Below are 26,159 nucleotides of genomic sequence, written 5' to 3'. Positions count from 1 at the left end.
CTCACACGTCTGGTGTTTGGTGCTTTGCTCTCAAGAGTCTAACCACAGCTAAAAGAGGGCAAACCCCAACATGTGTTTTTCAAATCTCTGCTTCGTCATGTTTGATAATGCTGCATTGGCCAAAAAAAAGTCATGTGATCAAGCTCATCTTCAAGGGGTAGAGAAATAAACCCCACCTCCTGATGGCAGCAGAAAAGTCACACTGAAAAGAGATGTCCACAGAGGGATGAGAGAAATTGTGGCAACCACCTACCACATCATTATTCACCAAAAAATGCGAATGAGAACACAAGAAACCACTTACGCGCTAATGTAGCTAAAATTCAATTGACAGTAGCAAGTGTTGTCAAGGATGTACAGCAAATGAAACCTTCATTCGTTGATGACAGAAGTATAAATTGTTTTAACCACTTTGGAAAACTGTGTGGCAATATCTACTGAAGCTAAAGATACGCCTCCCCAGGGACCCAGCAGTTCCATGCCTAGGTTTATTCCCAGGAGAAATGAGAACATGTCACAGTAAGACTTGCACCAGAACAGTCACAGCAACTTCATTCATAACAGCCAAACCTGGAAAGAACCCAAATGTCTGTAAGCAGAATAGACTTTTTAAATTCTGGTATATTCAGATGATGGACTATTACACAGCAATTTTTTAAATGGTATTACAACAAAGATACATTTCACAGACATTATATTAAGTGAAAAAAACAGACACAAGAGTGCATACTGTGTGGTTTCATTTCTATGAGCAGGTAAAACAAATCTATGGTGATGGAAGTCAGAATACTGGCTACCTCTAGGGATGGGGCTCATTGAGTGGGGGTAGGGCCCACGGGAACCTTCCGGGAGATAAAATATTTTATATCTTGATGTGGGTGGTACAGACATACATAAAATTCATCAAGGTATGCACTAAGATTTATGAACTTTTACATATGTTTGTTATGCTCAGCAAAAAGAATTTTCAAAACACAAAAACAGAATCCTGTGAGAACAGCTAAAAACCAGTAAGAAATGCATCTTTTTCATGTAACAAGATCTCCAGAAACAAACAGTCCAGGGCTGGCGCAGACACACAAAGACACAAACTAGGAAACTAGAACGACTGTGACTTCTGGCCACTCTCATGGTCACAGGATGGCTCCTCGTGTCTGCTGGTACAAACGGCAAGAAGAGGGAATGTCTAAATGAAACCACTTCTTTCCAACATCCTCACCAGGAGTCACATCCAACAACTTCTCACACTAACCAGAACTGGGGGACATGGCCTCCCCTAACTGCCAGGACTGGGAGATGGAGGTTTTTTCACAGTGTACATTACCAATCAGAACAAACCCCTAGGTTCCATTGTAAGGAAGAAGGTGCAGCTTGGGTAGGTAACTAGCAGGATGCACCACACTAGACCTAAAAGCAAATCTCAAAAGAAAATACCTAAGATTCAATGACACAAAAACCACATACTCTGCTCGAAATTTAATTAAATTAGAAATTAGCAACAAAAAGGCAACTGAAAAACACCCAGATACATACATGCAGGAACTTTCCAGAATGACAGAAATGTTCTGTATTTTGAGTGGGGTGCTGGTTGCGTATATATATACATCTGTCAAACTCTTCCAACTCGTAAGATTTATGTATTCCACTGTAAGTAATTATGCCTCTACAAAACCATAACCATATACAGTTATTTAAAAATCTAATTCCAAATAAGCCGTGTGTCAAAGATTTAGTGATAATGGAAACTAAGACAATATTTAGAATCAAATGAAAATGAAATTACATTCAAACGTGATGTAGCTCAACGAGTACTATGAGAGATGATTATAGGCCCGAATGTTTCTCTTTCCAAATTGGAAGTTAATTAGCGAGCAGCCCACCATATGAATGGGACACTGATAACGGCAGGATGCCATTCCTAACGTTCTCTGTCCTGGCATGACTTCTTTTGTGCACGGTGAGTGAAGAGCTGTGTCTGAAGGCTTTCTCACACTGATTACATTCATAGGGTTTCCTTGCACTGTGGGTTCTCATGTGTACGATGAGGTATGAAGACTGACCAAAGGCTCGCCCGCATTCCTGACACACGTAGGGCTTCTTGCTGGTGTGGGTCCTCGCGTGTTTTCTGAGGGATGAGGGCTCACTAAAGGCTCGCCCACACTCCTGACACGCAAAGGGCTTCTCTCCCGTGTGGTTTCGCATGTGACTCTTGAGGGTTGAGAGACGGCTCAACACCTGACCACAAGTCGTGCACTCATGAAGTTTCTCCCCTGTGTGGATCCTCTTGTGCATGTTCAGGTGGTTGCTCGTCCGGAAGGGTTTCCCACACTGGTTACATTCGTATGGTTTCTCTCTGGTGTGAGTTCGCAGATGCCGCGTCAGTGACGAGTGCTCCCTGAAGGCTTTCCCGCACTGACTGCACTCAAAGGGCTTTTCGCCAGTGTGAGTTCTCACATGGCTCCTCAGAGAGGACGGCTGATTAAAAGCTTTCCCACAGTCCTTACATCCGTAGGGCTTCTCACCCGTGTGGTTTCTCTGGTGCAAAATCAAGTTAAAGTTCCTCGTGAAGGTTTTCCCACACTGACGACATTCAAAGGGTTTCTCTCCTGTGTGAGTTCTCATGTGGCGCCGCAGGTTCGTGGAGTATTTGAAGGAATGCCTACATTCCTGACATTCAAAGCACTTCTCTGAGGTATGGGTCTTCTCTGAGTTATGGGTCTTCTCGTGCCTGAGAAGGTCGGAGCTGTATCTGAAGGATTTTTCACATTTGTCACATGCATAGGTTTTATCCCCACTATGGATCTTCTCACGCACCAGTAGGTGAGTGGTCTGGAACAAGGATTTCCCACTCTCTTGGCATGCGTAGGGGGTGCCTCCAGCATGAATTTTCTCATACTGAAAAAGTTGTTTGATGCTATTAAAAGGCTTCCCAAGTTCATCATATCTGTGGAGCTTTTCTCCAGTTGGAGGTTGCTCCTGTCAATTGAGGAAAATGTGAAGACCAAAGACTTTATTACATCCATAGACATTCACCCCCAGGGAAGTTGTGTAGAGGATCAAAACATTTCTACAGCTGAAGCCTTTCCCCTTTCCCCGTGTCTGGACAATTTCTACCCTAAGTGGATGCACTGCCACAAAGAGATCATTTTCATTACTTTCATGGGCTTCTTAGATAAAGACTTTTTGTGAATAATTTAAGGCTAAAATAAGTTCCAAATGCACCATCTATGTCACATTTATGAACACGGTTAGTGGTGGGAACTCTGTGAAGACACGTCTTGATCTACGTTTCAAGTTCTTCCTCCCTTCACAGACTCTCTCCCAGAAACTGCTTTCTCCTAGGTGAGCACCCGCTGCCTTAATCTCTCTCTGGCCTCTTGTACTGTTTTTCTAACCAACAGCAATCCCATACTTTTCCTACTAGAGAGGACCAAGAATAATCCTTGTGTACCGTACCCTTTTCACGGCATCGGATGGAATCTCCGCAAAAATATCTTGGTTAAGAATTAACTCTTGAGTTTGAAGTTGAGGTTCTGCAATTAAGAGGGGGGAAAAAATTAAGCATGCAGAGAAGGAAACTGCAGGATCAAGGTGACCAAAAAACTAAGCTCAGCATATGTGGATTTTTTTTTAAATACTGATCTTAAATATGGGAAGAAATTGTGAAAAGGAGGAGTGTATCAGAGTAAAGGACAATTTTAAGGTATTTGGCTATGTGAGGAGTGATGTAATCACGGGAAAAAGGATAGAAGTAGCAGATAATTTACTAAAAAAAGATTCTATGAAGATTGGGACTGATGTTGAGAGAAAGTATTAACAAGAACAGGTAAAAGGGATCAACTATCTGGTGATGGAAGGAGAACTGACTCTGGGTGGTGAACACACAATGTGATAGATAAATGATGTATTACAGAATTGTACACCTGAAACTTATGAAACTTTATTAACCACTATCACCCCAATAAACTTTAAAAAAAAATAAAATTTAAATAAATAGATAAATAAGAACCTATAGTGAGGAGGAACTGGATGAAATATACACATGGAAATGCTAAATGTGAAGAGGAGGTAGGATAAATCATTCTATGAAACCAGAGTAAAGTATTAGAGATAAACAGGAAAGGGAAAAACGAAAGAAGGTGGAACTCACTAAGGGATCTCAACCAAACAACCTTCTCTGTTAAAGGCATTGAAAGTGTTGCCCTTTCTGACACTTTCCAAATCTAACATTCATCTTACCAATCAGAGCTGGCACTCTCCCAATCTGCATGATGCTCACCTAGACAGGCTCCTGGGAAGATCCCTCTCCCGGTGGTCCACAGCTCTTCTCTTTGCTCCAAATGGGAAAACGTGCTGGGTTTGCATAGTTGATCTCCTGCTTGTGGGGAAAGACTCACGGTGTGAACAGATTGCACTTGCCATGAAACCAGGGTTCATATTCTTTAGACTTTAGGGGCACTAGGGATGGGAGTAGTGAAATAAGTATGCCTAAATTTTGATGGGCACAGCAGCGCTCTTTCACTAAGGAACCAAAGTACAACCTCCCTCACAGGGTCCCAGAGGACACTAGAACATTCCAGTCCCCAAAACCTAGGGCCTAGCTCAGGGACACATCTGAGAAGCCCAGAAGCAGCAGACAGATCTTCATTTCTACAAGTCACTACACTAAAAGCCCCATGAAGGCAGGATTCATCTGTCTTTTCACCTGTTTCCAAACCAGCACAGTTCCAGGAACCCATACTTGCTGCGTAAGTGTATGGATGAAGCGATGAGGCCAGCCTTACCCACAGAGGCCAGGTTCCTGTAGTTCTCCAGCATCACGTCTTTGTACAGGCTTCTCTGGGCAGAGTCTAGAAACATCCATTCTTCTGGGGTGAAGAGCACAGCCACATCTGCGAAGGTGACTGGTTCCTACAATGCACACCCATTACCACTCAGCCAGGGGCCACCCCTGCCAATACACAAGACGATGGTGGTGGGCTGGCAGGCTTGGGGAATGGACACCCTGTGCAGAGGCCTTTCAGACAGGGCCCTAAGGCACCTCAGAATCTACCCCTTGGCTCAGGCCTCAGACTAGAACTCCTCTCTACCCTTCCCTCCCTGAGGGACAGCATCCAGAGGCGTGGCATCAAAGGACCTTAACTTCATGACAGGACTTAGCTATTGACAGCTAGCCAGGAAGCCCTTGCAGTTTTATTCCCCTCCAGCCCCAGGCCACAGCGGACCTGAGCAGGCAAGAGAGAAATATTTGGTAAATGACCAGTGTTTGCTCCAGCGAGATGTGAAGGATATGAGACGAGGACAGTTCACATCCTTGCTTTGTTTTCCCTCCTGACGCTCAGCACAACACAGCACTCAACAGGCCGGGGAAGGTCTGACTGCGAGGTTCGGGTCATTGTCTGGCCTGTCCCCCACCCTGCTAGAGACCCAGAGTCTGGATCCTGGAGTCCTGCCCTGTGGAGTCGAGAAGCTCCAGGCCATGGGAAGGGGACAAGGCGGCAAAGCAAGAAAGAAGAGCAAGGATTTCTTACTTACCTGTACACAGGTGGTCAGCACCCCCCGATCTTCCTCTACGCTCTCCTCCTGGAGCCACACGGGGTCCTGGGCAGGCAGAGCTAAAGGAGAAGTGGGGGAGCTGTGAGGCCCAGTAAGCACATTCGCAGACCAAAGACTGCCCACTCTGATTGTGAGTGACCACACGTGCACACACACATATGCACACACTCACAGGGACACACAAAGTGCCTGCACCCCCAGCCTCCTTCTTGGTCTCATAGAAGCTCCTCTTCCGTCATGCCTCTTGCTGGCAACCCCATGTCCCAGACCTTCCTCTTCTCTTCTCCCTCAGTACTCTCTGCCGCAGCTGGCAACCTGCCCCTCTGGGCGTCAATTCCCACCTCTACCAAAACCCTAGGCTGACTCACATCTGAACTCCAGACCCACACACCCAACCATCGGCTCCACTATTTCCACCTACCTATCTAACGGAACGCGAATGGAATATCCAGCATGAGCAGAGGTGGGGCACCCACCAGGCAGGCAGAGAACAGAGGCTCGAGACAGGATGATTCTCAGGCCTTGAACTTGCACAGGTGGGTTTCTAATTTGCTTGGGACCTAGCACCCCTTTTTTCCCTCCCTTTGGGAACAGAAATGTCTGCCCTATTCCCCTCCCATCATTGTGTTCTGGAATCAGAATCCTTGTTTCTGGTTTCACAGCTTCACAGATGGAGAAGAATTTTGCCCCCAAGATGGACCTTCCCCGAGTCTCACCCACACCTGATTTAGATGACTTACATGATGAAATTTGGGACTTTCTGAGTTGACGAGATTTTGGACTTAGAGTTAGTGCTGAAATGGGTGAAACTTTGGGGATGCTGGGATCACCTGAATGTATTTTGCATGGGGGAAGGACATAAACTGGTGGGCGGGCAGGGAGCAGAGAGCAGACTGTCAGGGGTTGAATTGTGTTCCCCCCAAAAAAAGAGGAAGTGCTAACTCCCAGTACTTCAGAATGTGACCTTATTTGGAAATAGGGTTTTTGCAGATGTAATTAGTTAAGATCAAGTGAGGCAGGGAAGGATTCTGGTTCCCTCCAGACCTCACCCATGCGCCTTTTCCCTTGGTTGATTTTGCTTTGTATCCTTTCCCTGTTACAAACCATGGCCACGCACACAGCTGTATGCTGCCTTCTATGAGCCACCAAACCTGGGAGTGGACTTAGGGACCCCTGCCACACCGACTCCACACTCACCCCAAGTCTAGGCCGCCACCATTCCATTCCTAACCGCCTTCACCCACCACTCATGTCCTGCCTGAAGTCCATCTTCGCCCCAGGTGCTGCAAGGTTAGAACCACAGGTGCATGGCACCACTCACCTACATGCGCCCCTGGCTCCTGGTAGCCTAGGAGATGGGCCGGGTTCTTTTCCCACACTTCCAGGCCCTGCATGGTCTGGAGTCCACTTGCTCTCCAGTCAGCTCACACCCCTCCCCACTTCCCTCTGCTCCCTGCCCACAGCCCTCTGTCCCCTTGAGGGATTTTACAGATGCTGTTCCTAGGGCTGAGATCCGCTCTCCAAACCCTCTCCAAACAGGCCTACATCTGGCCAAGCTAAATTATACCGTAATTATGATCGAATCCAGTGCTTGTTCCCCAGGAGATATGTGGCAACGTCTGCTGTCTTAGTTGATCAGCTCAGGCTGCCATCACAAAATACCACAGACTAGCGGGCAATAAAACAACAGAAACCTATTTTCTCACAGCTCTGGAGGCCGTAAGTCTAAGATCAGGATGCCAGCATGCGCCACGTCTGGTGAGAACCCTCTTTTTGGCCTGTAGATGGCAACCTTCTCACTATGGCCTCACATGACACCAGTTCTACTAGGTCAGGGCTCCATCCTTATGACCTCATTTAACCCTAATCACCTCCTTAAAGGACCAATGTCCAATACAGTTGCATGGGAGGTTAGGGCTTCAACATATGAAGGGGGAGGCACAGTCCATAGCACCTGGAGACTTTTTGGTTATCAAGATTGGGGGGAAGGAGGCGGTTATAGGCCAAACTGTGTCCCTCCAAAAATTTGTATATTGAAGTCCTAACCCCAGTTTCTCAGAATATAACTGCAATTGGACACAGGGTCTTTAAAGAGGTAATTAAATTAAAATGAGGTCATTATGGTGGGCCCTAATCCAATATGACTGGTGTCCTTATAAGAAAAGGAAATTTGGACAGACACGTACAGAGGGAAAACAAAGACCACAGCTGTCCACAAGCCAAGGAGAGAGGCCTGGAACAGATCACGGCCCTCAGAGGAAACCAGCCACGCCCACACCCTGAGCTCAGACTTCAGGCCCGCAAAACTGTGAGAAAACAAATGTCTGTTGTTTAAGCCGCCCGGTCTGTGGTACTTTGTTATGGCAGCCCTAGCACACTAATACAGGGGAGGTGCTACCGTGTTTCCCCGAGAATAAGACCTAGCCAGACAATCAGCTCTATGCGTCTTTTGGAGCAAAAATTAACATAAGACCCGGCATTATATTATATCCAGTCTTATAGTAAAACAAAACCGGGTCTTACATTAATTTTTGCTCCAAAAGACGCATTAGAGCTGACTGTCCGGCTAGGTCTCATTTTTGGGGAAACGGGGTCCTGGCATCCAGTGGATGGAGGCCTGAGATGCTGCTAACGAGGCAGAAGACGGCCCCAGAACAGAGAATGATGTGGCCCCAATGTCAGTAGCACTGCAGTTGAGAAACCTTGGTCTAAACTTTGATTTCCGAGAACTCCTCTCTACCCCCAAGATAAGTCCCCAAGTTACGCGCTCCCATCGCACACTGGTCTCCATTTAAACACCTGACTGCCCAGCCAGACTGGGAGCTCCACGGGGGAGGGGGGCAGTGTTTTGCCTCTGATGGTTTCCCAGTGCCCCCCACACCACAGGAGGACAGTCACAGAGCACGTCAAGAGCAGAGCGTACTCCAAGTACTTCCAGAGTACTACAAGGCAGTGCTTGGCCCAGAGGCCTACCAACAAAACATACAGAAGAGCAACACAAAAGGATTACTTCCTGTCAATGATATAATACAGATTCCAGATGCAAGACTGCGTGATATTGTTAAGAAACAAAGTTCATTATTCTCACTAGAAGGCAAGCTAAAAGGAAACAACTGCCTTGCAATTAAAGTTATTTGTCCTCCAGAATTAATTATTTTCCCCTGCTTCTCAGGAAATGTGCCTTTTAACCTTCATTTTTTAAAAGCTCAATTAAAACATGCACCATTTATAGTAAATTCAACTGTAATCTTCAGCATTGCCATAACTGTGTAGTAAAAAATTTAATCTCTCCCAAAGAGAGGTCTGGCCTTTGCCACAGCTGAATGGGGCCTGCTCTTTCTTAACTGAAAGATCTGAAACCGAAAAAATAAAAATAAAAATCTGAGGACTGTGAAAGTGCCTTTCCCCGTGAATACATAATGAGAGAGGCCGCTGTCTTCCCTCCTGATGGTACCAGGCAATGTCTGCAGTCAGAGGAAACCAAGGCAGGAGATGCCAGTCCCCACAGGACAGCAGTGCCCTCTGGCGGCCATTCCATCCGGCACTCACTCACCAGAATCCCCGGCCACCCACGGGTCCGGGAGGCCCAGCGCAGGCTCAGGAGTGGCCACCCTCTGAATCCACACGGCCACCTTCAGCCCCTGGACAGAGCGACAGGGTCAGATTAGAGTCACACAGTGGTCAATGGGATCCACTCACACCTGTTCACTCAGACTGAATTTGCATAATTGGCCCTGCTTTGGGGGACCTACTGATAAAAGGAGGGGACACGCCCTGTTTACCGGCCCAGATTTACCCAATTCCTCAAGACAAGGCTAATCACTGCGACAGAACTACACCTCCAAGGTGGGATGGGGACAGGGGTGCAAGGTGGGGTAGGCCTTCCCTGAACAGCGTCCAGCTGTGGGGGAAAGCTCGGCAAAGCACGCAGGGGGTGCTAGCAGGCTGAGGGGCAGAGGGGGGCTGCGGAGATGGCCCTGTGCAAATGAGGGGAGGTAGGCAGTTGTTTCTGGAAGGAAGCCCTTTCGTGGAGGAAGGATCGGAACACTCCTCTACTGGAAAGGTGTCCGACCTGACTTGTACTTCTAAGGGGCGCCTCTGGCCCCTGTGTCCAGGGTGGGCCCAGAGGAAGCAGCAGCATTCCCAAGGGTACAGAACAAACGGTGGCTCTGGGCAGGGCAGGGGCAGTGGGGACAGGAGGAGCAGTCAGATGTAGGTTATAGTTTGAAGGCAGAGCGCATAGGACTTGATGGCGGATCGGGAAGTAAACGTGGCAGGTCCCTCGGGGAAGGGACAGGCCCCTAGAGCAGGTGGGAGGAGGCCCCTTCTCCTCCAGGTGGAGCTCAAAACACACCTTACAGTGTCCGTCTCAGATACTCAGCCCGGACCCTCCTCACCCAGCCCTCGGGTCACAGGACCCACTCATTCCTGTAGGTTTCCTGGCCATGGACGAGGGGATTGGGGGGTGTGAGGGTGGCTGGATCAGAGGACGAAAGGCTGAACCATACGAGGCAGGGCCAGGGCCAGCGCCTGAGTGTCAGCCCCTGCCACCTGTCACCTTCAATGCAGAAACACTAGGGCCTGTTCAGTAGTTTCTACCAAGAGCTAAGCCTGGGCCTCCAGCATGTTCCCAGTTCCCAAAAGTGGGCCCTAGATTCCTGCCTCCCCTCCAGCCTCCTCACTTACAGAAATCCTGAACCCCAGGCCTTACTGGCTGGGGTCCCCGCTGCAAACCTCCTCCCAGGCTTACTGTGTATCCAGAAGGCCAAGGCGACTCCCGGAGAGCTGACTGGTCCTCTGGAGTTGGGGGCATCCTCCTCTCTCCCGTCATGGGCCTGCCCTGCATCCTGAGGTCCAGCCCTGGCCCCTGGGAAAAGGCACGGAGGATGCTGAGCAGGACACAGGTGGCACTGAGGCTGTTCTCAGCTCAGAGACCCTCGGTTTTGGGGTAGTGCCATCAGAAGACGGGGCACACAGGTCTGGCAGTTTCAGACCTGGTGACTGTTTGCTCCACTGCTAGCCACCACCAAGGGGCTCCAAGGACAGATCACAATGGACCTGGCCCCTTTCTGGTTCTGGGGGGCCCTGGCTGGAAGTTAGGCCACAGCCCTTAGAGGCACTGCAGGATGTTTGAGCACAGAAAGTTTGGGAGCCCTTGGTTCTGAATGTGAACACTGGTCTGTTTTCTTCGATTCTGTACTTGTCCCTTTGGCATCCGTCAATCACAGGGCCAAGCTATTGGCTCCAGTTGTTTACGTCTCCCCTGCCATCCAGAACCCATCCTCTGAACCACCTCCTTAGCCACATCACACAAGGCAATACACGCCCATCCTAAGTCACCCAGGCCAGGTACCACACAACCAGGGACAGCTCCTGTGCCCAAGGCCCCCCAGAATTATTCACACTCGCCAATCCTGTTTATCCTGCCCTGTGAAAATCCCAGTAAAGGCTCTGACCTAGACTCTTCCCTCATCCCTTTCTGCCCCCTGACTGACCCTAACACTTGCCCTGTGTGCACCCATGTGTCATGACAAGCCTTCTGCTCTCAAGAAACTTAAGTCAAAAAAATCTTTCTGTGGCACTGCCTGTGTCGTCACTCAGTCACCTCCATAAATTAAAACCCCGTGGGTGTATTTTGAGACAAATGTTTTCATCAAAGTAATTTTGACACAGATCACTCTTCTTGAAAAAAAGGTTCTGAGGAGTTCAGCCTGTTTGTCCGGCACACACTTCCCGAACACTGCTAGTGTGGACACTGTGGGTCCGGCAGAGAACAGGGCTGTGAAACCGCAGCTGCTAAGAACCAGGTGTTGTGGAGAAGAGGTGGCGTAGGAAGGCAAAGCCTGGAGACACCCATTCTCAGTCTCCTTTGGGGCTCTTCTAAGAGCAATTCCCAGCTACCTATGTGCCTGCCCCTCCCCTGGCCTAGCTGACCATGAGGGGGGAGGACATAGGGCCTTGGTCTGTCCCTGGCCACCAGCACATACTCCCACATGACAGGGAGGCCTCAGAACTGCCATTGGGGGCCTCAGTGATTGGAACAAGGCTCAGTGACACCTGTAATGGCCCAGAAGGGCCAGAGAAAGGGTCAACACCATCAAACAAGTGGTAGGTCATGTGACCTCAGGCAGATCTTGGTGGCTAAGACACTAGTCTCAGGAGCTAGGCCTGGATTCAACTGCCAGCGCCAAGTCCAGCTCTACCACTTTGCAGATGTGCGTCTTCAGGGATGAAATGCTCAGTTTCTCTTCCACACGTGTCTGGAAGCAGATTTCCTGTGGCCACTCAGAACATTCTGTGACCACCTGTTTCCTGGGGCTCGGATACAGGAGAGGCCCCTTCTCTCCCACACTTGGTGTTCACTACTGAGCTGGAGCGGAGTTCTGTGGAAAGTGCTGGAGCCCCATACTGAGGGAAGAGGCACAGAAACTGGAGAGGGGGTCCTCTCGAGGCTCATCCTCCCTCCCTCCCTCTCACAGTCCATCTGCTGATCTAGACATGGACACAGGTGGGGCCTGGAGATGCCTTCCCCAGCACCCACCTGCTCATTCCTTCGTTCAACAAGCGTTAACTGAGGGCTGTACACTGACACACAGCGTGCTCTGTAACAGGGTTACCGCTCTGATCACATCAGATGAGGCCCCAGCAATTCAGCAGCTTCAATAACACATTTGCAGATCTCAAGCTCTTGAAAACCACATGCCCTTCCCCAAGCAGCTACTGGAAGACACCCTCTGCCTAAGCAAGTGTAAACCAAGGACCATGAGGACCTGGGGAGGAGGAGGGACTCAGCTGCCCTGGGGTCTGTTGCAGACCGTGCAGGGGCGAGGGTTTTGGCTGCCCCGAAGCCCACACCAGGTAAGGCAGGGCTGAAGCTCCCCTGCTCAGGACGAAGGAATGGAACAGAGGTCTCTACAACGTGGGCCACACCACGCCGTCCACTGGCCCAGCATCTCTGCCGCTCTGAGGCCAACACCATCCATGACAGACGTGGAGGGGTGCAGACTGAGGGAGCCCAGAGATCTCAGTGGCTCCAGGATAAGCAGGCCCAGCCCAGAGGGTATGTCCCCCTATCCAAACCCTAACCCTCAAAATCCCCAAGAATGGGAAGTCAAACCTTGGAAGCTCCTATAGATTGGGGAGATGAGAACTCAGGGTCAAAGCGGGGACAGAAGGGCTCTGTGTGTATCTCCTCGTGCACTGTAATGTGCGGGCTGGTGCTAAAGGCTTTCCCCCCACTTTGAAAAGGGCTTCTTTCCAGTCTGGGGGTCTCGACTTGTCTCCTAAGTGGGGAGGGATCCCTGACAACTTTCCCATGTTCTTTATAATCAGAGTGGCCCTCTCTCCTATGGGTTCTCTTGATCCAGTTATGGTTACAGTTCCTTCAGAAGCCTTTCCCACTGCAGTTAAAATATTGGGGCCTTCTCTCCAGGCAGAGTTTGCTCTCCCGACAAGGGGCGAGTGAGGACGAAAAGCTCGCCAACATCCGTGACATCCATGCCGCGCCCAGGGAATGTGCCCGTCAGAGGCACATCTTCAGGCTTTTCAGAGGCGCACCTTTTTAACACAGGTCAAGTTCTTCGAGGATGTCGTAGGCTCCACCACCAGGTTTTCCCACATTCTTAACTTTCCTGGGGCGTCCCTAACAGACAGTATGTCTCTTATGATTGTTGCAGAATAAGTCACATTTCACACAATCAATGTCTGAGTCGCATTGATAGAAATGCTTACTTGGGGGAACCTTCTAGAAAGAAAGTCTTGAACAACAGGCAGAGTTTACCCAAACTTATGAGTCACAGACTACGTAAATAGTCATACTCACAGTTACAGACACAGTGTCCTCTCAGACACTGGGGGGTGCCCTAGTGGAATGCCCTGGCTCAAATGGCTTCCTGGCCTTGGGGTACATTTCCAAGTCACATAATATTCCTCAAATTCTCCAATGAAGATCACCCGCCGTGAATCTTACCATTTGCAAATCATAGGACGAATTTTCCTCCAAAATATCCTGCACAGGAATAGACTCTTTGGGTTTTGGTTCAGATTCCCAGTCTAAAATGAATTGGGGTGGGGGAGAAACTTCTTTCAGAAAGAAATAGTGGTATGAAATCGACACACACAAAAAATAGGCTTTTTCAAAAAATATATTGACCCTAAACTTGGAAAGGCACTGAAAGGGAAGAAGGCATCAGTGAGTAAAGTGAGACTCTAAAGAGTAGAGCTGTGTGTGGATTTTGGAAGTGACAGGAACAAGTGGAAACGAGAGGCTCTTTTTCCAAGCAAAAGATTCTATGGGGAGTGAGACTGCTGTTGCCAGAAAGAGAGTTATTAGAGAAATAAGTAAGAAGCAATTAGACAAAGAACACACACAGAAATGTTCAACTTAAAGAGGAACTGGATAAACGTGTGGGTAAGGATATGGAGAAATCGGAACCCATGTCCACTGCTGGTGGGAACATAAACTGGTGCACCTGTTTTTAGAAAGTAGTTTGGTGGTTCCTCGAAAGTTAAACATTGGGTTACCATATGCTCCAGAACTCGACTTCTAAGTGTATACCCGAGAGAACTGAAAAAGTGTCCATATGGAATTTTGTACACGAATGTTCACAACAGCACTATTCACAATCATGCAAAAGTAGAAACAACCAGACTGTCCGTCAACAGACATAAACAAAACGTGGTCCTTCCACACAGCGGAATAGTACTCAGCCTTGAAAAGAATGAAGCACTGACACACACTACAACATGAATGCACCTCAAAAACATTATGCTGAAAGATGACAGATACCAAAGGTCACATGTTATATGATCCCATTGATCTGAAATGTCCAGAACAGGCAAATCCAGAGAGACAGAAAGCAGACTGGGGGTTGCCGGGCCTGGGGGGAGGGGAGAATGAGGAGTGACTGCTCATGAGAATGGGGTTTCATTCTGAGGTGACAGAAATGTTCTGGAGTTATGGTGGTGACGGTTGCACAATTTTGTGAATATACTAAAAGCCAATGAATTGCACACTTTAAAAGGTAGAATTTTATGGTATGTGAATAATTCAAATTTTTTCAAAACAGAGAAATTGGAACATATCTTGTTTTGAGACCAACGGTAAGTATAAGAGGAGCTAGAATGTGAAAACAGAAGAAAAGCTAAAGCAACTCACCTGAGAAACCGCACCCCAAATAGCCTTCTTTCCCCTCAGAAGAGAGCCTTTAAAATGCTGTCAGACTGACCCTTCCCAGCTAGCAGCCCCTCTGATGGGGGGGTCACAAGATCCCTGCGCCTGGCGCCCCCGGTACTCACCCACACCCATGGCACGGAGAATGCCTCGTTCTGCTGCCCTCTGCTCTTCTCTTGGCCCCACCTGGGAAACAAGCCTGGGTTTGCATGGTGGAGACCCTGCTCATGGAGAAAGACACACGTGCTGAGGGAGGGAGGACTTGCAGAGGAAAACAAATGATTCCCCACCAGCCACCCAGCTTCCACGTGGACTTCAGCTCATGACGCTGGGCCAGTACAACGGTGGCCAAGTGAGCACACCCAATCTCTAATGAACTCAGTGAAGCTCATTCACAAGGGCCCACACCACAAACGCCCTCCTCTCTGCCCCAGGGCTCAGGTTATCTAGGCCCTAAAGTCCAAGACCAAAGTCAGTGAGACCCACACAGGTCCTGACTATGGAGAGAATGCAGTCAGTGCAACAGATGGAGCTCCATTACAAAACCGGTGAACCGTAAACCCCACCAGGCCCACACCAGACCTTTGTGGTCATGTGACAGGCCCTGAAGCGTTTCGCATCTACGTACAAGAAGGGCTGGAGTGGTGCCAGCCTTACCCCCGGGAGCCAGCGTCCTGCAGTTGTCCAGCATCCCGTGTCTGCTCAGGTTCCTCCGAGCACCGTCCAGCAACGCCCAGTCCTGGATGAGCCTCACCGCCACATCCTCGAAGGTGACTGATTCCTAAGAGGCAGACACATATACTGGCTCAGCGAGGACCACCCCACCGCTCAGCAGGACGACTGCGGAAGGGAAACCCAGCGCAAGAACATTCAGACAGGGAGCTCTCTCCAGTCCCGGGCTCAGCAAAGCCCGGGGCCACTGGTTTTTGTAAACAAAGTTTTATTGGCACACAGCCATGCCCATTTGTGTACCTGTCTCCATGACTGTTTTTGTGCTGCAAAGGCAGAATCTAGTAGTTGCCTGTCAAGCCCAAAACATTTATGGTTCTTTTAACATTTGGACAAATCCGGAAGTATAAGTCGTGGCTTTCTTTGTCACTTCACTGACCAGTGACAGCAGAGCCTGGACTTCTCAGCCTAGAGAGTTTTTCCTTATTTAAGGCATGAGAAGTTTGGGTTTGATCGCTTAATTTTCATGCCGTCCCTAGACTTCTATAAGCATGTAGTAATCTTTTATGCCTGTTAAAATAGGACTTCTGTTGCCCCTGAGAAATGGCATTGTAATTTCAGGGTTTTCTAGAGCAGCACTGCCCAGTAGAGCTCTCTGGGAGGATGGGAATGTCCTACGCCTGCACTTGCCAAAAGGGTGGCCACCGCATGTGTGGCTACTGGGCACTTGAGAAATGTGGCTCAGGTGACTGAGAAACTGAATTTTTAGTTTTACTGGATTTTAATGAGTTTAAATTTAAATTCCTACAGCCACATGTGTTTAGGGTAAGTCTTACAAGAGAGAGCAGGGATGGCCCTGGAGGAGCTCTGCTGCCAGCTCTAAATGAGCCCCACTCTTCGGTCAGACTCCGGAATTAGGCACAGGACCCCAGGGTCTCTGTGGGGACCCTCCTCCCAAGCCAGTTCCCTCCAGAGGTCATGCTCCAGGTCCCCTGGGGCACGGGAGAAGATGCTCCACACTTCCCTGCCCCTTTCTTCCTCAGCTGATGGCAAGGAGACAGGGCATAGGGCTCAAAGTACATAATTATCCCCCCTCCACCATCCAGACTCCCCAACCCCTCACCATGACCCCAGTGCCAGGGTTTAAGGTCTCAGCAGGCATCTTCTCTGCAATAAAAGAGAAACGAAGTATAAGAAGGAGTGATAGTAAAAGCAGAGCACCAAACAAGGGTTTGACCCAGATAATTCCATTTTTGTGGGCCGCCATTGTGGTGACCAAGCGAAAAAGCCTTACAGGGAATGTATCTTAGTAAGCAATGTCCAGGGCCCCCGTACCACTTTTCAGGCCACGGGACCGGATCACGTCTACGACCTCCTCTCACCTAAGAAAAGGATCATTATTCTTCTTATATTCCCTCAAGATACCTCCAACACCCTCTACTTTTCCTCCCCTGCCCTTATCAAGTTGTGATTTTTATATTTATTTGTTTAGGTGATTTTGCCTCTGTCTCTCCAACCGTGATGTAAAAATTAAGTATAGACCTGTGTGGGAACAGAGCCCCAAAGAGCAGTTTCCAGGCTCTCGGCCTCATATGGAGGGGTGCTGGCTCGGGTGGTAGATGGCCGTCAGCTGTGGCTGGTTGGCCGTCAGCTGTAACCATTGAGCCACTGGCCACTAATATAACTGCTGCGGCTACGGAGGGGAGAAGAGCAGAGTCGAGGAGAGTGGAGGAGAGTCGTCGGTCGGTTGGCAGAAAAGCAGACAGCAGGTCGCACATCCTGTGAACCCAGCCTCCAGTGAGACCACAGTGGTATGACTTCCCTACCTATGGCTCCGTGGGTGTTCCTTTTGGGCCTGGCCATATCCTGCATTCTTATGTGGGGAGCAGGAGCAGAGACCCCGCAGGCCGCCCCGCACGACACCTGTGTTCTTGTGCAGGGAGCGGGAGCAGAGACCCCGCATGACTCCCCGCACGACAGCCTGCGTCCACTTTTTTCAGGACCCCAAATCCTGCCATCAGCACAGCACCTGATACATTCTAAGTACTTTATATATTAGGGGTTGGCAAACTTTTTCTTTTAAAGGCCAGATAGTAACTATCTTAGGATTAATGGGGCAGATGAAGTCTATAGCAACTATTTAATTGCAGTTGTAGTACAAAAACAGCCATAGAGAACACATTTAAAAAAAAAAAAAGTGTTCCAATAAAACAATTTATAGAAACGAGCATTGGCTCAGAAAGCCATGGGCCAACGTTTGCCTACACCTGCTCTATATCAGGTAGTAGAGAATAAATCAATCACCAAATTGTAAATTCTGCCTCCTACACGTGTCTCAAACATTGCATCTTTTCCAATTTCACAATTACCATCAAGACTCAACTACTATCACCAGAGTCCTAAACTTATCCAAGCTCCTATATAGATATGGACTCTGCATTCATTCTTGTCCATCCCAAACTCCATGCTCAATCCAGGAGCCGGTTCTGTCTAAATCACAGACAAAATCACGCCACCACCCTACTTAAAAGTCTTGACTCAGTGGTTTCCCAGTGGCCTTAGAACAAAGTCCAAAGTTTACCATGACCTTCAGGGCCATTCTTTCCTCTCTAACCTGGCTCATCCATTCAGCACTGTTTCCTCTAGCTTTCCCTGTCTTTTTTCTGCTCCTGGAACCACCAGGCTCTGTCCTACCTGAGGGATTGTACATCTGGAACGGTCTCTCACATCTCTACTCCACAGCCCAAACCCCTGTCTAGCTACATACAACTCATCTTTTAGGTTCAAACATGGGACCCTTTTAAGATGTCTTTCCTGACTTCCTCCCCAAGTTCTCCTGTTCCATGTTTCCGTACTACCCTTGTCATGATTAATTTAAAATGCCTTCCCAGATAGAATAAAAACTACACAAACACAAGCACTGCATCTATTCTGGTGGCATTGTTTCCCCCTGTGTGGGGCCCAGTCCATCCAAGGCAACACACAGTGAAATGTGCCAAATATCACACTCCCAAAGAACAATTCAGTATAGCTAGCCTAAGAAGGCATGTGCCTGCACGCACAGGCACACAAAACGATGTAACAACACAAAAATAAATATAAAATGACTTAAAGTGCCTGTTCATATAACATAATCCACAACAGATTTCAGATGTCTTGAAGAAACATTAATCCTTTCTAGAAAGGCAAGGTGTTACATGTATTTCTTTTGAAAACAAACATCTCACTCATAAAACTGAAATCTGCTGTTTAATTTTCCTCCAGAATTTTGTCCTCATTTTTCAGTACAGTGAACTTTGACCTTACTTAATAAATAAATAAATACAGACAGACAGACAGACAGACAGACATCCCATTTATGGCCAACTCAACTCAATTTCAATTCCCAGTACTAACAAAGCTATATACGTCATCTTTTTCCGGGAGGCCCCTATGTTTTGAAGCTTTGCGGCGATTTACATGCTTGTGGTAACGCAGCCAACGTGCAAAGCACTGAAGAGTCTTACTTTTCCTTGATAGACTTGTGAGGTAACTGAGAAATAGCTTTTCTTAAGACACCCTCACCTGACAGTGAAAAAAACTGATACTCACAAAATAAAAGTAACAAATTGAAAGCAGTTTTAAAAGAAAGAAAAAGAGAAATGAAAGGAAAAGGAAAACGTAACGAAAGCTAAGTAAACAGGTCCTAAGCTTAGAAACTGCAAATTGTCAGTCACCAAAAAAAAAAAAAAAAGTCTTGTCATCTAATTCATCCCTTGATAGAGGGTGCATTCCACTTTTTAAATTTACTTGACAAGTCATTCAAACCAATTAGCACACGTAGACTCAGACCTAACTTTTCCATTACAAAGCCCGATCGTATGAAATGCCATAGTAAACAAAACGTGAGTTGCTTATAAACAGTTATGTTGCATAAGGGCGCGAGGGTCCGGCCCTACAAATCGAGGAGGATGGGTGAGGGCTGGGGCTGGCCGGTGTCACCATTCCTGAGGTGCAGGACCTGGAGTGCACTTCGTGATTCCGATGGATGAATGGCAGTCCCGCCGGCCCGGAGCGGGGCTACCTGAGGACGAGGTAGGGCCGCAGGGGTGGGGGGCACGGCGGCGAGGCCGAGCTGTGCGCGCCCAACCCCGGAACCAGGGCGACCGCCGGGAGAAAGCACGTCGGCGGGGGAGGCCACCCTAGGTCGTAAGGCCCCTCTCTGCCCTCCCCGCCCTCCCCAGGGGCTGAGCCGCACCTGCAAACCGCGGGGAGACACTCCCACCGCAGCAGGCCGTGAGCACCCTGCAGGGACACCGCCCGCCGCCGCCTCCGCTGTGCACTTCCGCTCTGGTCTGGGGCGCCGGAAGCGGAAGTGGCCTGGGCTCTGATCATCCAATCTCAGAGGAGCAGTTCTAGTTTCTTCCCTAGAGTCAGGCTTTGGAGTTGGTTCGGAAGGACCTGGAGAGTGGGGTTGGGAGACGGGGTCTTTGCCAGATGCTTAAGGCTGGGGGCGAAGCTTAGGTCCAAAGGGTGGGAATTAGAGCGGGTCCTGGGCTTGGGGGGCGAGGGAGGGCGGGGCCTCGCTGGCACGTTGGGACTGCCATGTTTAACCTTCCTGCCCCCTCTCCGACCTCCACCTTTCTCCTTTCGTTTAATCCAGTCCCCTAAAAAAAACATATCCTGGGTAACATTTATTTTTAAATCTTAATAATTTTCTTTAAAAATAGGTTTGTATACAGTCACGTGCTGCATGAGGATCTGTCAGTTAACTGAGGACCTCATTTACCATGGTCCCATAAGATTATAATGGAGCAGCGGATAAAGGGGGTCAAATATGTGGTGACGGAAGGAGAACTGACTCTGGGTAGTGAGCACACTATGTGGTATATAGATGATGTATTATAGAATTGTACACTTAAAACCTATGTAATTTTATTAACCGTTGTCACCCCAATTAATCTTATTTAAAATAAAGATTGTAAGGGAGCTGAAAAATTTATATCCCTTGTGACATAGTAGCTGTCCTGATGTTGTAATGCAAGCCATTACTCAAATACTATTGTATTACGATTGCTTATAGTATTCAGTACAGTAACATGCTGTACAGGTTTGTAGCCTAGGAGTAATCTGCGATGCCCTGTAGCCTAGGTGTGTAGTAGGCTAGACCATCTAAGTTTGTGTAAGTGCACTCTGTGATGTCCCCTAATGACGCATTTCTCAGAACATATCACATCGTTAAGCAGCACTGTATCTTATTTCTTCTACAGCTTGCCTTTCTCACTAAAAATAAGATGGAAAAATTTGTGCAAAACAATAGATAGGAAATCTGACTCTTGTTTCTTAAAATTATGTATATGTCGTGTAGTATAGATAATACATACACAGGAAAACTTCAAATGAAGGTCTCAGTCCAATCCTAAATTTATCTCCTCAGAAACAACCACTGTAACCAGTTCCCTAATGTTTACATATCGAGCACATGTATATTATTTCTTAAGATAAATATCTATAGAGCATCAGTTGATTGCTATACGCTAGGTGCTAAGGTTACAAATCTCCTTCCTGCAAAGGTGCTCCAAGTGGAGGTTGGAGGAGAGAGATGAGGTTGAGCCATTCTGATAAAACTAACCCAGCAGATTGTTGCATATGACATATTATCAGAATATTTTTTAAAAACTGATATGATAGGTGGAGAAATCAAGAAATTTGGCATTTGGTTGGAAGTGGGTCTTGAAGGATGAATATCAAGTCATAGGGAATGGTTAGTGCAGTGGGTAGGAAATGTTGTAAGTTGCGGGTATAGTGTCAGCAAAAACACAAAGGCATGGAGGAAATACAAGTTGTAAGAATAGATAAATAGATCAAAGAAACGGAACTGCTCAAATCTTGTCTCAGGCATATAAGGACTGACAATTAAGTTTGAGAACTTGCCACAGTGTGCTTACGTTGGCAGCACTGTACAAACAGTTTGATAAGGTTTTATAACCTTGGCAGTATATGTGTCTCACAGTTGTGCTCATGTCAACGTGTAGCGGTGTCTTGCTGAGTGGCATTCATTATTGTTGTTGTGTGGTTTTTAAAAAATATATATATATATTTTTAATTTTCTGCATTTGTCCTATTTTTTAATTAATTAATTAATTAATTAATTTTTAAAAGATTTTATTGGGGGAGAACAGGACTTTATTGGGGAACAGTGTGTACTTCCAGGACTTTTTTTTTTTTTTTTCCCAAGTCAAGTTGTTGTCCTTTCAATCTTAGTTCAGCTTCAAGTTGTTGTTCTTTCAGTCTTAGTTGTGGAGGGCGCAGCTTGGCTCCAGGTCCAGTTGCTGTTGCTAGTTGCAGGGGGTGCAGCCCACCATCCCTTGCGGGAGTCAGACCAGCAACCTTGTGGTTGAGAGGACGCGCTCCAACCAACTGAGCCATCTGGGAACTCAGTGGCAGCTCAGCTCAAGGTGCCATGTTCAATCTTTAGTTGCAGGGGGCACTGCACCATCCCTTGCGGGATTCGAGGAATCGAACTGGCAACCTTGTGGTTGAGAGGACGCGCTCCAACCAACTGAGTCATCTGGGAGCTCAGCGGCAGCTCAGCTCAAGGTGCCATGTTCATTCTTAGTTGCAGGGAGTGGAGCCCACCATCCCTTGAGGGTATCAAGGAATTGAACTGGCAGCCTTTTGGTTGAGAGCCCACTGGCCCATGTGGGAATCGAACCGGCAGCCTTCGAAGTTAGGAGTATGGAGCTCTAACTGCCTGAGCCACCGGGCCAGCCCCTGTTGTTGTGTGTTTTTGAGTGTCATCAAGAGAATGTCTAAGCTTGAATTAGAGCAATGAGCAAATGTTAAATTTCTTGTTGAACTTGGCAAGAGTGGAAGTGAAATCAGGGACATGTTTATGGAGATAATGCCATGAAGAAAATGGCAGTGTACAAATGGATTAAACGTTTTCCAGAGGGGAGAAAATGCGTCACTGATGAAGAGAGGTCAGGGCGGCCAGTAATGAGCAGAACTGATTAAAACATTGCAAAAATTCATCAAATTGTGCGTCAAAATCATTGGCTGAGTGTGAGAAGCATAGCAGACCAGGTAAGCATTGATAGAGAAACAGTTGGAAAAATCCTAACTGAAAATCTTGGCATGAGGAAGGTGTGTGCAAAAATGGTCCCAAAGGAGCTCTTGTATCACAACAATGCACCATCTCACATGGCACTGTCTGTGAGGGAGTTTTTAGCTAGTAAACAAATAACTGTACTGGAACACCCTCCCTACTCACCTGATCTGGCTCCCAATGACTTCTTTCTTTACCCAAAGATGAAGGAAATATTAAAAGGAAGACATTTTGATGACATTCAGGACATCAAGGGTAATACGATGACAGCTCTGATGGCCATTCCAGAAAGAGTTCCAAAATTGCTTTGATGGGTGGACTAGGCACTGGTATCGTGCATAGCTTCCCAAGGGGAGCACTTTGAAGGTGACTGTAATGATATTCAGCAATGAGGTATGCCGCACTTTTTCTAGGATGAGTTCACGAACTTAATTTTCAGAACTCGATGGGCATCCATTATGTGTTAGGGGGAGTATTTCAAGTCAATGGAGAAAGGAAACTGTTGGGACAATTGGCTAAAGGACTAAGTTGTTGCATCCCTATTTCACATCATTCATGAAAATAAATTCCAGATAGATTGACTCAAACATAAAAAAGAACTTTAAACTGTTAGAAGAAAAACAAGTATTCCTAACAGATTTTGCTTTATATTTTTCAAAGGTGTGGTATTAGTTGCATAGCTCAATGATTAAGAGTCCTTGGTTTTGGTACTTACCACCCTGTAACTGTCATCTACCTAACTTCTCTGTGACTCAGTTGCCTAAACTGTTGAATGGGGTAATAGTGGGATTGTACTAAGGACTGGATGACATAATGCCTATATGCAAAGCACTTATCATGGTGCCTGATATGTAATAAGTGCTCAATAAATACTGGCTATTACCATAACAGTTTTTGGTGAAGTCACCTGATACCAGTATGAAATCTCCCCTCTCCCTTTTTAAATTGGGCTTTGAATTTTATTTAGTCTGTTTCTAATATTGCCATACTAGTTTCTTGTTTTTCTTGTTGTTGTCTGATAAGTCTCTTGTTTTCAGCCTCTTTGCCATTTTATCTTACGTGATGTTTTTTATAAACAGTACATAGCTGGATTTTGTTTTTTTTTAACAAAGTCTAAAAGTAACTTTTAATAGGACAATTTAATCCACTTACATTTAATGTAATTATTGATGTTTAATATATTTCTGCCCCTTATTTTACATTTATTTTCTGTTTTCTGTTTATTGTGTTTATTCGTTTTACATGGACTGAGCCAGGTCTCTTTATTCTTCTTATCAATTTGCTCCATCTTTTCTTCAGTATGTTAATTTAAAGAAGTATAAAGTATGATCAAAATTAACTTAAGTTTATTATTTGGTATTGTTTATCAATTATTTGGTACTGGGTATCAATTTAGCTTTTTGCCTTTATTTTGTCATTTTATTATTAAAATTTATCCACTTATAAAAATATTGTAAAGTATGAAAAATATTGAGAAATAGGAAAATAATTTTTTATATTCTACATGTTCCAAAATTTCACTATGGTATACTCAGTAGGCTTGTTTAATATAGAAACCAGCGTCTTTCAGCTCTGGGAAATTGTTTTATGTTATTTTCTTGAATAATAGCCTCCTTTCTGTTTTTGTTTTCTTTCTTTCTTTTTGTTTCTTTCTTTCTGAACCTCCTCAAACTATCTTTTTGGTCTTTTTTCTCACAGATTGTCACCACTTTATATCTAATCCTTCTATTTAATTTTCATGTTGGTTACCATTATTTTCATTTCTTAAAACTCTTCCTTATTCTCTAACGATTCCTTTTTATTGCAACTATTGTTTAATCTTTTTGAAGATACAAATAAAAAGTATTTCTAAGAGTTCTACTTGTTCCCAGAGATTCTTTTAGGACAGTTATGGAATCACCCTAACACTAACACTGTCACAACTGTGAATCTACTGAGGCTGTGAATTTAATTGAAGTTGTAATTCTGCTACCTGCAAGATAAAACTTTGAGGTTAGTTTTAGATTATTTTATCCCTGAGGCTATAAGAAATAAGGCATTATTTTAGTAAAATAATACAAAATCCCTGATTCCCTGACAAGTGACTTGAACAAATATTTTAGGACTTTGACCTAGTCATTCTTTTTTTTTTTTAAAGCCCCCCCATCACATATAGGAGCAACCAACTGGCCCTGTTGCCCTGAAAATCCAGTTGGTATTAAGGGGTGAAGCACTAATAGTGGAAAAACAGTTAGTTAATAATAACCTCTGGTGATCTGGAATGAGTGTCCATTGAAAGCTTTGGGGCAAGTGGCCACTGACATTGAAGAGCAAGGAGCATGTGCATTTCCAACCTGAGTCCAGTGCATGAGTGTCCAGCACAGACCATAAACAGATTGTTCATGGAAGTCAACAGCGGCAGACAGCTGTCTGGCAGTAAAAGAAAAGTCTGCAGTGGAAGGAAGGAAGGGAGAAAGGAAGGAAATGTGAGTGGGAGGGTGAGTGAGTGGGTGGGTGGATGGATGGATGGATGTACGTGGACGGACGGAAGTGTGGGTGGGTGGACAGATGGTTGAAACGAAGGGCATCTGTGAGGTGGACCTGCAGAAGACTCAGAAATAACTGAGAAGATACTTTCAGAGGGTCATTTTCAGCATGAAATCTCCTGCAGTTTTATGCTCTAATAACTTGGTTATAAAGAAGGAATTATAATCTCATTTTGTCATCACAGGTAAAAGGCTAGGGACATTTGGTTTATACTTGTATGCTACTAAGCAGAGTGAGGGCGTCAGAGAGCCAGCAAAGGCTTCTGGTTCATTTTTTGAGTAATTTTAATAAATACTACATCACCATACTCTTGATGAACCAAAAGACAATACCATGCAGAACTGGGTTCTGAAGACTCGAGCGTGTGTCAGAATCACTAGAGGACCTGTGTAAACACGACTTGCTGGGCCCACCCCAGGACTCGAGAATCTGAATTTCTAACGAGTTCCCAAGTAATGCTGATGCTGCTGGTCTGGTGACCACATCTTGCGAACTACTGATCTAGAAAGACATGGACGTGAATAGCTCTGTGTTTATAGTAACTTTGAAGATTCAGAATGTAAACAAGTTTCAAGAATATCTTAACCAGTTTGTTTTCCACTTCTGTTTTCCTTTTCATCCAATCAAAAGAGTGATATGTGATAAAAATTTATTTCTAATTAAGTTTACAGTATCTCATTCAATAACAAAATAAAAATTCTAAAGAACAAGAAAACATTGTGTCATAATTTGTTAGATTTGGTGGTACATAAAATAATTGTGTACTTTAAAGTTGATGATACCTTAGATTTGATTAAATATGTTATGAATAGAGGAGGGAGACGCTAAGTCTACCTGTGGGGTACAAAAGGGGGCAGAGTGGGGCTCTAGGGATCAACCTTGGGGGTTATGGAAGGATATACAAAAGAATGCACACTTAAAGGACTTGGCCAGGGGCAGAGCAGTGGGGAAAAAAGGCAATTCCAGGCAGAGGGGACCACATGCAAAGGCCTGGAGGCTGGAAAGAGCAAGTAGCTCAGGGCAGGTGGGCAGCCTGAGGGAGAAAGGTGGGCGATGAGACTGGAGAGGTGGATTGGGGCAGATCAGGTGGACTTTATGTGCCTACTGAGCACATTTACCCTGCGAAGTGTCCGTGGGGCTGTGAGGCAG

The 26,159-nt window shown here is 46.4% G+C and overlaps 1 protein-coding gene across 4 annotated transcripts; it reads right to left on the bottom strand.

Annotated features, from left to right (window-relative positions):
* Positions 1–1,463: 1,463 nt before the first annotated feature.
* On the bottom strand, positions 1,464–19,734 carry LOC109454198 (uncharacterized). 4 transcript variants are annotated; one of them, XM_088792453.1, is made up of 12 exons: positions 19,635–19,734; positions 16,521–16,564; positions 15,386–15,509; positions 14,854–14,949; positions 13,526–13,608; positions 10,307–10,423; positions 9,110–9,197; positions 5,536–5,615; positions 4,785–4,911; positions 4,280–4,375; positions 3,457–3,533; positions 1,464–2,976 (listed from the first exon to the last, which is right to left on the bottom strand). In XM_088792453.1, the coding sequence occupies exons 2-12, from the start codon at positions 16,557–16,559 to the stop codon at positions 1,861–1,863; spliced, it is 2,043 nt and encodes a 680-aa protein (XP_088648579.1). In that variant the 5' UTR covers positions 16,560–16,564; positions 19,635–19,734; the 3' UTR covers positions 1,464–1,860. The 4 variants fall into 4 exon arrangements, with proteins under 4 accessions (XP_088648579.1, XP_088648580.1, XP_074194388.2 ...); XM_088792454.1 differs by having other exon boundaries at positions 14,854–14,914; positions 19,635–19,733; XM_074338287.2 differs by lacking the exons at positions 16,521–16,564; positions 19,635–19,734 and having other exon boundaries at positions 4,280–4,378; positions 15,386–15,564.
* Between the last annotated feature and the right edge of the window lie 6,425 nt (positions 19,735–26,159).

Source organism: Rhinolophus sinicus, chromosome 15 (assembly GCF_057876585.1).
Source record: "Rhinolophus sinicus isolate RSI-liver-muscle chromosome 15, RSI-T2T, whole genome shotgun sequence".
Taxonomy (NCBI): Eukaryota; Metazoa; Chordata; class Mammalia; order Chiroptera; family Rhinolophidae; genus Rhinolophus; species Rhinolophus sinicus.
The sequence above is the reverse complement of the archived record's forward strand: the minus strand, read 5'-3'. Positions and strand labels throughout refer to the sequence as shown.

What these genes read in the sequence shown, in the direction of transcription:
- LOC109454198 (XM_088792453.1), bottom strand. Translation starts at nt 16,559, where the DNA reads ATGCCTGCTGAGACCTTAAACCCTGGCACTGGGGTCATG. An exon ending in CGTCCTATGATTTGCAAATG is followed by an intron (nt 10,424 to 13,525) that starts GTAAGATTCACG and finishes GCCTTTTCCCAG; the next exon opens with GGGCCAGGGCTGGACCTCAG. An exon ending in CAGGAACCTGGCCTCTGTGG is followed by an intron (nt 4,376 to 4,784) that starts GTAAGGCTGGCC and finishes CCCCACAAGCAG; the next exon opens with GAGATCAACTATGCAAACCC.